Here is a 12,942-nt window from a genome sequence, read left to right as displayed (position 1 = left end):
TGAAACTAAACAAAATATTGTCTCAGGAGCTCATCTGGGTTCCTATCTTTATATACTTTTTCATGTATATCATATATATATATATACACATGTCATGTCATAGTTTGAATGTGGTGATCATGTCTCCTCTATTTTCTTTTTTTTCCAGCGACTTGAGGACAGTTATTTTGGACTTCCTTTTAACTCATATCTCTCAGCTCTGGAACTTGTCTGACAGCATGCCTCCGAACTTTCTCCATCTTTGTTCTGGACTCCATTTACAGCTGATTTGCGTCTAATAATTACCTAATTGTGCTTACTTAATTGTGTTTGCGGGGGTGGGGTGGGGGGTTGAGCTTCGGCTCTTACATCTCGCCTCTCAAGTGTTAATCAAATTGTGTACCGGTTCATATCTATATTTGAAACTGTGTATGGAGTCTGCCTCCACCACCATATCACTTCCCGGTGTATTTCATTTGTTAACTACCCTGACTGAAACATTCATGTTTCTATGGCTCATTTGTGTATGTGTGTTATTAAATCAACATTCTCTTACAATTACAAAAATTTAAATTTACCTCCGAAGACAATATATTTTGCGGCGCCTACAGTTAGGCTGAAAATCGGAAAGTGCATCATTAATATTGAATTGGTTTAAGACGTGATTACTTAGTTTAAACTCAAACAGAAACCCCCCTCAGTAGAAATCAGAGAAATCGATTTGATCATTCCTTGCCCAAATTGGGAATTCCAAGACGCTGAATGAAACCCCTTGAGATTTACGGTACGAGATCCTCCGTGGCGGCGCCGGCATCGTGGGTACGGACGGCCGAGCACACGAGCGTCAGAAGCGTCGATAAGGGGATGGAAAGAGGTCATCTACGCCTCTGCTCCGCTGCCCCCACCGTAACACCAAACGCCTTGAACGATCATTTTTTTCCGTTGTGACCAATCTACGAATATCTCTTGAGCGGTAAACAGTGCTAACGGAGCCTTGGAGAGGCGACCCCCGAGGTAGTTCATGCGTGGCGATCAGTTATCAATAGCGAAGTGTTGAAGCACCTGAAAATCGGTGAAGTTTAAATGCCATAAGAGAAGATTGTTGCCAGATTGCCGTGTAATTCATCCCCTCACCCCCCTTCCTCCTCCCCCTTTGCTTATACCAGTTGCCACGGTGCCATGTGCTGCGGCGACCTCCAGTGTGGGCCAGCGATCATGCCGTGACAGGAACTCAGAACTATGGCCGCTAGAACATGTTAAAGAGAGGACTGAAGGTTGGATGATGACCGGTGAATGTAGCCTTGAACACTCGCCCCAGCCCCCACACGGTGAAGGTAGCCTTGAAGAACACCCTCAAGACGGTGAAGGTAGTCTTGAAGAACACCCTCAAGACGGTGAAGGTAGCCTTGAAGAACACCCTCAAGACGGTGAAGGTAGTCTTGAAGAACACCCTCAAGACGGTGAAGGTAGCCTTGAAGAACAGCCGTGTATGTGTGAAGAACACACTGAAGGTACACGTGAAAAACACGCCACACGGTGAAGGTAGCCTCGAAGAACAACCCTCCACACGGTGATCATAACCTTGAAGAACACTTCACACTTACAAGTACCTTTTTAAGAAACTCCAACGAACCTTCTGTCAAGGTGCCACTACTCTTCCCCCCTCTCTCCCCCCTGGGTACGTGTCGGTATCAGACTACATCCTGTGTACATGTGTAAATACCCCTTGTACACCCTGAGTAACTCAGTACCACGCTACTGAGTAACTGGCAGTAGCACGCTACGCCCTGAGTAACTGGCAGTAGCACGCTACGCCCTGAGTAACTGGCAGTAGCACGCTACGCCCTGAGTAACTGGCAGTAGCACGCTACGCCCTGAGTAACTGGCAGTAGCACGCTACGCCCTGAGTAACTGGCAGTAGCACGCTACGCCCTGAGTAACTGGCAGTAGCACGCTACGCCCTGAGTAACTGGCAGTAGCACGCTACGCCCTGAGTAACTGGCAGTAGCACGCTACACCCTGAGTAACTGGCAGTAGCACGCTACGCCCTGAGTAACTGGCAGTAGCACGCTACGCCCTGAGTAACTGTCAGTACCACGCTACGCCCTGAGTAACTGGCAGTAGCACGCTACGCCCTGAGTAACTGGCAGTAGCACGCTACGCCCTGAGTAACTGGCAGTAGCACGCTACGCCCTGAGTAACTGGCAGTAGCACGCTACGCCCTGAGTAACTGGCAGTAGCACGCTACACCCTGAGTAACTGGCAGTAGCACGCTACGCCCTGAGTAACTGGCAGTAGCACGCTACGCCCTGAGTAACTGTCAGTACCACGCTACGCCCTGAGTAACTGGCAGTAGCACGCTACGCCCTGAGTAACTGGCAGTAGCACGCTACGCCCTGAGTAACTGGCAGTAGCACGCTACGCCCTGAGTAACTGTCAGTAGCACGCTACACCCTGAATATCTCTCAAGTGCTACGCTACATCCTGTGTGTGTGTACCTGTGATCGTACCACACGACTCCCTGGTGTACCTCCAGTACAGTACAACGCTACACCTGGTGTACCTGTGTTGTACTACACCCTGTGTGTGTGTCCCAAGCATCAAAGTGCCTTGTGAAGACGCATAATAACTGTGACACCACCGACTTCTTCCACGGTGAGAAATCCACTAAACTGTGAGCCGTGATATATATAATCTACGGTGAACGATGATGTGCTGACTATGGTTAACTGTGCACAACTGTGACTTACGGTTAAGTGGGGGTAGTATTGACTACGGTGCTCTACGGGACAGAGATATTTAATACGTATCACCAAAGTGCAAAACGGACGCTGGGGGGAAAAAATTTTTATTAATCCGACTCGGGTTATCAAAGCCGTTTGGCCTTTGAGCGGTGTGCGTTATCTGTGGCGTTGGTGGGGGGCGGGGGTGTCCCACAGCCCACAGAAGGGATCATGAGGAGTGTAGGCGCGGGCGTGGTGTTGCTGGACGCCCATAAAGGCTTCTTAGACCTCACCCAAGACGCCCTCGAGAAACTCATCAGCCGGGAACCCATCTCTGCCCACTATGATGTGGAGCAGACGCCGTTTGCAAGGTAAATAAATACATTGGGATGTTGGGATTGACATGTTGGGATGATGGGATTAAATGGTAGTGTTGTTGGGAAGGTGTTGGGTTGGGGGGGGGGGGGGTAGGGGGGTTAGGAGATTAAATCTCTCGCTGATATTTTATTTTTCTGTGTTGATGCTTGTGTGTGGCGGCAGTGGGCAACCCTCGCTGCAATGTTGCCCACTGTGGGTGTCTTGTCACGACTTATTTGGTATGGAATACTCCACTATTCTTCTATATATATATACACTTGCAGTATTCTTTTCAATCACTTTTTTATCTACATTTTGTAGCTAAGTTTAATACAGTTTTATGTGTTTTCCGTGATTGAGCAAGACTTGGCCATGTGCGTACAGCACTCCAAAAAAAAAAAGACCTCCAAATCTTAAATATAATTATTAAGACTTAGCTGCCTAATAGGCGACTTCGTTTATATTTAAAGTAACTATCAAGTTTTCTCAGTTAGCCTTGAAAACTGTGCGTAAAACATTTAATTGGAGTAAATGACATTCATTCTGTGTGATTATGCGCTTGTGTGTCAATGAAGGGTTGCTTCTCTTAGCGTGTTGCATGGAAGCGGGCTGATTTGCTAAGTCATTGCACTCTACATGTTTGTGTATGCATAGGAGAAATGCATTGTCTCTCCAACGCTTGGGACAGGAATTTATGTTGGCATTTTAACAGAGGGGGAAGGGAAACTGTTATGCAATAAAACTATAATATATATAATATATATATATAATATATATATATATATGTCGTACCTAGTAGCCAGAACGCACTTCTCAGCCTACTATGCAAGGCCCGATTTGCCTAATAAGCCAAGTTTTCATGAATTAATTGTTTTTCGACTACCTAACCTACCTAACCTAACCTAACCTAACTTTTTCGGCTACCTAACCTAACCTAACCTATAAAGATAGGTTAGGTTAGGTAGGGTTGGTTAGGTTCGGTCATATATCTACGTTAATTTTAACTCCAATAAAAAAATATTGACCTCATACATAATGAAATGGGTAGCTTTATCATTTCATAAGAAAAAAATTTGAGAAAATATATTAATTCAGGAAAACTTGGCTTATTAGGCAAATCGGGCCTTGCATAGTAGGCTGAGAAGTGCGCTCTGGCTACTAGGTACGACATATATATATATATATATATATATATATATATATATATATATATATATATATATATATATATATATATATATATATATGTGTATATCACGAAAATAAACACGTGATTAAGAATGTGACAATGTCACATATAGTGACAATGTCACTATATGTATAAACCATATATATATATATATAATGTTGAATATGACCGGAAGGGTAAGATTAATGATTCTAACACGAATCTTCTCAATATTAACATTAATCTTAGCCTTTCGGTCATATTCAACAACATATTTTTACTAGAAAGACTGCTACCAAAATATAATATATATATAATATGATATGATATGAAAATATTTTCAACAGTTTGCTGAATATAAAACCATTTATTTTACAATATTATAAACCTGCATGTTGCCTTGTTTAAAATGTTAAGAAGCCACACACATTCGTCAACTGAATGTGATGACCAGACGTTTGTCGTCGTCTATTTATCAGTCTTTGCAAAAGGAGAGACTCGAGGCGAGGCTAAAACCAAAATAGCAAATCTACATTCCTGCGAGAAGCCTTACACGGCTCCACTGAAAGTGACAGCACAGGGGTGTACACTGCTTTTGTTTATAGACGGCGCGAGGATTCACCTCTTTTTAAGTACCTGTAGCTCGTCATTCTGCTCTTCATTTCTTTCTTTATCATAGTTTACAGGCTAAGGTGAATTACTTTAGGAAATGCATTATGCATCTATTTGCGAACTATAGGTTAATAGTTGAATATGGTATAGGTTTATTTTGCGGATGCATTCACTGTTTATATTTGAGTTTTAGTACGACTAAATTTGACATACATACATACATAGTGTTTAGTGCAAACATTCATTCTCTCTCTCTCTCTCTCTCTCTCTCTCTCTCTCTCTCTCTCTCTCTCTCTCTCTCTCTCTCTCTCTCTCTCTCTCTCTCTCTCTCTCTCTCTCTCGCGCTTTTTTTTATATAGTCGTATCTGATCTGGTTGGTTAGTAATCCTTCAAACATGATAATGTTAACGTTCTCAGATTTCACCGTGTCTTAAAATCAAGTTTTTATCGATTCTGAGTAATATGTATGTGTCCAAATTTGTGCGTGAAGAGTTGCACTGTAGAGGAATAGATGTTGGTAGAGAGTGGTACTCCTCAGACTCAAGTAGTGAAGTTATTGTAATACTGTAGTTATGTATTAGATTGGAATATGAGAACTTAGTCCATGACTGTCGGAAGTTTTTAATAAAGCATGTGGTGGGATTCATCTCATGACTGCGGTTTAAGATTGCTCTCAAGGCTTCGAGTCATCTAATTTCATGGGTTTAGTAATTGTGAGTGAGACCAAGAGCAGTGATTCTTAAGGGTAACTATGTCTGTATATTCACAGCTGCATTACCGGCATTTGGGCGTAATTCGTTGGCGTTGCGACCTTTTGCCTTTGTAATGTCTCCCCTATGTAAGTTATGGGGGCAGTTATTTCGTTTTCTATGTAAATACAAATGGATGTTTGTCGTCTACACCATATGGGCGTGGGTCCGTATTTAGGTTGATATTATAATGCAGGCCTTTGTCTCGCTCTCTTCCACCCCACTCTTCCGCTCTCCCCTTCCATCCTCCTGGCATTTCAGTCTTTCTGCCACCCCTGACAGAGGGGCCTGACAGCTGAGTGGCCAGCGCTTTGGATTCGTAGTCCTGAGGTTCCGGGTTCGATCCCCGGTGGAAGCGGAGACAAATGGGTAAAAAGTTTCTTTCACCCTGATGCCCCCTGTTACCGAGCAGTAAATAGGTACCTGGGAGTTAGGTAGCTGCTACGGGCTGCTTCCTGGGGGTGTGTAACTCAAAGGAGGCCTGGTCAAAGACCGGGCCGCGGAGACGCTAAGCCCGGAAATCATCTCAAGATAACCTTAAGATAACCCTGTGGTATCCTTGTCTGAAAACTGACAGTACTGCGCCTGTTTGAGTCAAGAAACACGAGGCTTAGGCCTTAGAGTATAATGAACATAATGTCTCTGCTTAGGTCTATCGAGTTTCTTTCGGGGTTATGGAAAGCCTGATACAGTACTTAAAAATTTGTTTTGCTCGTTATTCTTGAAATAATTGCATAGGGAAAGATACAGTTTTCTTTTTCATATCTTACTCATATTTTTTTGTAAAGAGCGTGGTAGTATAATATTTTAGATGAGGGCCAACATAATATATAGCCTGTGCCACACACTATGACTAGCGTTTGGCTTCACAGTGATGTAGAAAGATAGCAAGTTGAGAATAGATTTGATATAAGATGACATTTCGCCTGTTACACAAAAGTTGTCACTCCATTTAGGCGAGATGAGTCTCACCTCTTGCCAGGTGGGTCAGAGTTTGTTCCCGATGGAGCCAAAAGGTTGGGAACCATTGTGGAACCCGGTGGAACCATTGTGGAACCCGGTGGAACCATTGTGGAACCATTGTGGAACCCAGTGGAACCATTGTGGAACCCGGTGGAACCATTCCTTTACTCTGTAATCACATCAATTTCAAGTCAAGTTTAATCGCTTTTATCCCTCAGAATTACCTTGCTTACCTTGAGTAAAGTCTTGGTTAACTTACAACAAGTGTATTTGTAAACTGTTGCCAGCGCCGTCTTAAACCATAGGACCTCAGTTCAAATATTCCATACCTGGTTGATACCTGTACTTGATGGGGTTCTGGGAGTTCTTCTACTCCCCCCAAGCCCAGCCCGAGGCCAGGCTCGACTTGTGAGAGTTTGGTCCACTTTACAGCTTTAAATGATATTTACCTCGTGATTATCTTAATAATTTTGTGAATGTAAATACTAGCTAATTAAGCCCACTTGTCACGAAACTGTGGAAACAGTCATTAGTGGTATTTACAAATTAATGGTAAACATCCTCTTGTGAAAGTAAGGGGAGAGACAGCGGTTCACATAATGTAGGACTCTGCTGTATTTGTAAACTGTTTTGTTATAAGGTTGTAGTCGTAGTCTGTAGACTAAGTCTTTAGTCGTAGACTAAAAAATATTAGAAAGAAACACTTCACAGGTCTCGTCTGTGTTTGTACATCTGACCATTATATACCCTTAACTCTTGTATAACTGTCCATCCTATTATACCCCTTAACTCTTGTATAACTGTCCGTCCTATTTTACCCCTTAATTCTTGTATAACTGTCCATCCTCGCCCCTTAACTCAATTATAGAGCGAGACATTTCTGCGGCTGAACCAATTTTATCTTCTTTAAGGTACGTGCAATTTGCATGAAGATTCCCCCCACTGCAACGGCATTGAGAGGAAACTGATGATAATAAAAATGAATGCAATCATTTTTGTAATATTTGGCCTAGGCCAAATAGGCCAAATAGATGCTTTGTATGTGCTCTCATTGCAAGTTTTCATTTGGCGAAGAAGTGTAGATTATCCTTCAGTAACTTTAGTACAGACTTTGAGTGCTGGACCAGTAGCCATATTTCCTCAGGGAGCGGTTTCTCACACGCTCCTAATCACCTAAAGCGTTTTCTTGGAGGCATGAAGCCTCGTCCCTGATTTTTGCGAAAGCCGTCGAAAGTTCAGCGATTTCACCTTCCATGTGGAGCGATGTTAGAACAGCAATATTATAGGCGAGAAAGTTTTAAGTGGCTTTCAAAGACCATCGACTTGAGACTGGTCCAGGACGGACCGAAACGTCGTTGTCCCTTAATTTTTTTTAGTGTGGATTGGTCAACGGCTTTCAAAGACTGGCCACCTACGTTGGGATACACCTGATATTACCTATACTCCTTACGTTAGACCTCTATACGCAAACTGCTTATGACAATTTATCTAGACTTGGAGATTTGCTCCCAACAGTATTTTAGTCTATCGAACATAATAGATCAGATCTAATTGAATCATCTCTTTCAGCTCAACTACGTGATAAATGCTCAATCGCACTTGATTGATACAATACAGGTGATATATGAAATTAACAGGCTGTGATGACTCTAAACTCCCCCATTGCCCCAGTTTCAGGACTCTTTCTCTAGTTCTATGGGTAGGTATTCACTGGACGGCTACCGCACGCACACGCACGCACTCACGCACGCACACACTCACACACACACACACACACACACACACACACACACACACACACACACACACACACACACACACACACACACACACACATTGATATATATATATATATATATATATATATATATATATATATATATATATATATATATATATATATATATATATATATATATATATATATATATATAAGTGTTCAGTGATGATCCACAAGGTCTTCTCTGAGTACTCTTTATTTTCTTCTCCGAGGCTATGGGTCCCTACACTTGCACCAGAGGTGGTACCCCTTCTAGGTTTTAATATATATATATATATATATATATATATATATATATATATATATATATATATATATATATATATATGTCGTACCTAGTAGCCAGAACGCACTTTTCAGCCTACTATGCATGGCCAGATTTGCCTAATAAGCCAAGTTTTCCTGAATTAATATATTTTCTCAAATTTTTTTCTTATGAAATAATAAAGCTACCCATTTCATTATGTATGCCGTCAATTTTTTTTATTGGAGTTAAAATTAACGTAGATATATGACCGAACCTAACCAACCCTACCTAACCTAACCTAACCTATCTTTAGAGGTTAGGTTAGGTAGCCGAAAAAGTTAGGTTAGGTTAGGTAGGTTAGGTGGTCGAAAAATGAATAATTCATGAAAACTTGGCTTATTAGGCAAATCGGGCCTTGCATAGTAGGCAGAGAAGTGCGTTCTGGCTACTAGGTACGACATATATATATATATATATATATATATATATATATATATATATATATATATATATATATATATATATATATATATATTGAATTGAAAACCAGTTTAAGTATTAAAAATAGAGACACTACAGTAGGGCTTCCAACCGTCAAACTTAGTTACGTATCAGTCGAGGCAGGAAGGGCCGGTTGGACCAAGCTCTCATTAGTCAAGTGGGAAGTAGAAGAACTCCCAGGACCGTATCAAGCAGGTGGGAGAGTTGGTAGAGTACTGTCTGTTCACTGTTTTAACCTCCATATCAATTTTCATGAGCATACTTTTTATTGCAAGGTTAGTCTATTGTGCATCACATATTCGAATTTATTATTACTGTATTGGTAAAAAAAAAAGGTTTAAATCACTAAATAGGTCAGAAAAGTTTGTTGTTTAGTCAATTTTCATGAAAGATACGTTGTTTATCTGAACCAGGAATTCGTTTGACAATTAATATCTTGCAAGTTGACCATTAGTTACGTCTTGGGCCGCTTCTAATACTGAGCATAATTGTCAGATTCAACAATTAGAAGGAAAGCGAAGATTATTGAAAGAACAGGCTAAGCCAGCTGCCTCCAGTTAGTTGTATGTGGTTATCTTGAGTTGATTTCGGGGCTTTGTTTTTAGTGTCCCCGCGGCCCGGTCCTTGACCAGGCCTCCACCCCCAGGAAGCAGCCCGTAACAGTTGACTAACACCCAGGTACCTATTTACTGCTAGGTAACAGGGGCATAGGATGAAAGAAACTCTGCCCATTGTTTCTCGCTGGCGCCCGGGATCGAACCCGGGACCACAGGATCACAAATCCAGTGTGCTGTCCGCTCGGCCGACCAGCTCCCTCTGGTTAGGTGAGTTAGTAACCGGATTGGTCACCATCAAACTGGTTGTATCACATTTAACGAAATTCGGTGCGTATAAGTGTGCCTGTTAGTCTACTCTTTTGTCCAAGAACAAAGTCTCCATGTGTTGTCGGTAATATATATATAACAACCCCAAAAATATTCCATGTTAAGTTATAGCCCCGCTCCTGTGCCAGGTAAGTCCACTACGGGCTCACCATAGCCCGTGCTACTTGGAACTTTTTGTTCCCAGTAGCTGAATCTATAACAACAACAACAACATATTCCATGCTTATGAAGGGAAGCGAACCAGTCAAATTCCTCAAAATGATGATGCGACCCTAAACAGTTGACCAACTCCAAGAAGTGTCAGACTGGTGCGCGCGCGCGCGCACACACACACACACACACGCACACACACGCACACACACACACACACACACACACACACACACACACACACACACACACACACACACACACACACACACGCGCACGCACACACACACACACACACACAAAGAAACTTGTGTACGGAATCTTCAGAAACTTGTGTAAGGAATCTTCAGAAACTTGTGTAAGGAATCTTTCAGAACCCTGTATACCACTTGTGTAAGACCAATCCTGGAGTATGCAGCTCCAGCCTGGAGTCCATACCTAGTTAAACACAAGACAAAGTTAGAGAAGATTCAGCGGTATGCCACCAGGCTCGTCCCGGAACTGAGAGGATTGAGCTACGAGGAAAGGCTAAAGGAGCTGAACCTCACATCCCTGGAAAACAGAAGAGTAAGGGGAGACATGATAACCACCTACAAAATTCTCAGGGGAATTGACAGGGTGGACAAAGACAAACTCTTCAGCACGGGTGGGACACGAACGAGGGGACACAGGTGGAAACTTAGTACCCAGATGAGCCACAGAGACGTTAGAAAGAATTTTTTCAGTGTCAGAGTAGTTAATAAATGGAATGCACTAGGAAGTGATGTGGTGGAGGCTGACTCCATACACAGTTTCAAATATAGATATGATAGAGCCCAGTAGGCTCAGGAATCTGTACACCAGTTGATTGACAGTTGAGAGGCGGGACCAAAGAGCCAAAGCTCAACCCCCGCAAGCACAATTAGGTGAGTACACACACACACACACACACACACACGCACACACACACACACACACACACACACACACACACACACACACACGCACGCACACACACACACACACACACACACACACACACACACACACACACACACGCTAGGGTGCCCCGCGGCTGAGTGGACATCGCTCGGGAGTCGTAGTCTTAAGGGCCCGGGCTCGATTCCCGACTGAGGCGGAAACAAATGGGGACAGAGTTTCTTTCACCCTGATGATCCTATTCACGTAGCAGTAAATAGGTACCTGGGAGTTAGACAGTTGCTGCTTCCTTGGGATGTTTGTTTCGGTGTGTTAAGAGAGAAATATACGTAGTAGATATAGTAGAGGGAAAATAGATTGATTAGAAAGGCGGGGTCCAAGAGCTAATAGCTCGGTTCTGCAGACAAATAGTAAATACACATACACTCTCTCTCTCTCTCTCTCTCTCTCTCTCTCTCTCTCTCTCTCTCTCTCTCTCTCTCTCTCTCTCTCTCTCTCTCGCTCTCTCTCGCTCTCTATCATTCTTGAGTAAATAGAATAGATTTTCTAATAATTATTATCTTAGAAAGATTCTTCGCACACTGTTCTTTCATAGTTTGATGACCGCTTCATATCGATTTCCTGAGGAGCCAAACCGAAAATATAATATGAACCTGTATACGTTGTTAAAGTTCGTACCCAGAGAGGCCTAGGAGAAGGTGGTAAGGCACTTTACCACACTGGTGAGATGCGTTGATGGGACACCGTTGAAATCACTTAAGTAGTGGTTACTTCAGCTACTACTACACACTACTACTACCTATAACTACCACACACACACACACACACACACACACACACACACACACACACACACACACACACACACACACACACACACACAGGGCTCGTAGCCTGTGGATAGCGGGGGCCTCGTAGCCTGGTGGATAGCGCGCAGGACTCGTAATTCTATGGCGCGGGTTCGATTCCCGCACGAGGCAGAAACAAATGGGCAAAGTTTCTTTCACCCTAAGTGCCCCTGTTACCTAGCAGTAAATAGGTACCTGGGAGTTAGTCAGCTGTCACGGGCTGCTTCCTGGGGGGTGTGTGTGTGTGTGGTGGGGAAAAAAAAAAGTAGTTAGTAAACAGTTGATTGACAGTTGAGAGGCGGGCCGAAAGAGCAAAGCTCAACCCCCGCAAAAACACAACTAGTAAACACACACACACACACACACATATACAAGTACGCAACACACTGAGTACACATAGGTGAATGCACACACACAAGGTTCTGGCGGGCGACCGGACAGCCTAAGAAATTCGCCGGCCATGGACCCGGGTTCGATTCCCGGCCGAGACAGACAAATGTAGAGTTTCGATTCCCCCAGTGTCTCTGTTCACCTAGCAGTAAATAAGTAGCCGAAAGTTAGAAAGATGCTAGCTTCATCCTGATTAGAAAACCGCTGGTTAGAAGAGCGGGGTTCAAGAGCTAAGAGCTCGGTCCTGCTGACACCAATTCACAGCGCAAGTTAGCGAGCACATGTAACTTTTCTACCAATCCCTTCCCATCTCCTTCCCATCCCCCTTCCTCTGTGTATTCCTCTGCATAGTTCATTCTGTGTATTCTCAATATTTCCCTTCCTCTGTATTTTTCTCATTGTATTCGTCCAACTATGTATCTTTCTGTAGTCATCTACTTCAGTAGACCAGTCTTTTATCAGTGTATTTCTCTACCTCATGATGCTTCTCACTTTTCTCGGTACATTCCTCTTCGTCAAAATTTGTTTGTATTATGCTTCTGTGTATTATTCTTCCTCGGTATTCTTCTCATTGTATAAATAGCTCAGCTCAGTAGGCCTGACTTTCTCAGTGCACTCATTTATCTTTATCTTTCTCAGTGTATTCCTTCACATTATGTTTAAAATCTTTCAG

General features: G+C 42.9%; 1 protein-coding gene across 1 annotated transcript in view; it reads left to right on the top strand.

Moving 5' to 3' along the window:
* The first annotated feature begins 825 nt into the window (after positions 1 to 825).
* LOC123758334 (serine/threonine-protein kinase 17B) overlaps positions 826 to 12,942 on the top strand; it is an 89,760-nt gene continuing 77,643 nt past the window's right edge. The window contains exon 1 of the mRNA XM_045742619.2: positions 826 to 3,073. Within this exon, the coding sequence (XP_045598575.2) occupies positions 2,934 to 3,073 (140 nt within the window). The 5' untranslated portion in view covers positions 826 to 2,933. The remainder of the gene's footprint in view (positions 3,074 to 12,942) is intronic.

Source organism: Procambarus clarkii, chromosome 11, assembly GCF_040958095.1.
Source record: "Procambarus clarkii isolate CNS0578487 chromosome 11, FALCON_Pclarkii_2.0, whole genome shotgun sequence".
In the NCBI taxonomy this organism is placed as follows: Eukaryota; Metazoa; Arthropoda; class Malacostraca; order Decapoda; family Cambaridae; genus Procambarus; species Procambarus clarkii.
This window is presented reverse-complemented; position numbering and strand designations above follow the sequence as displayed.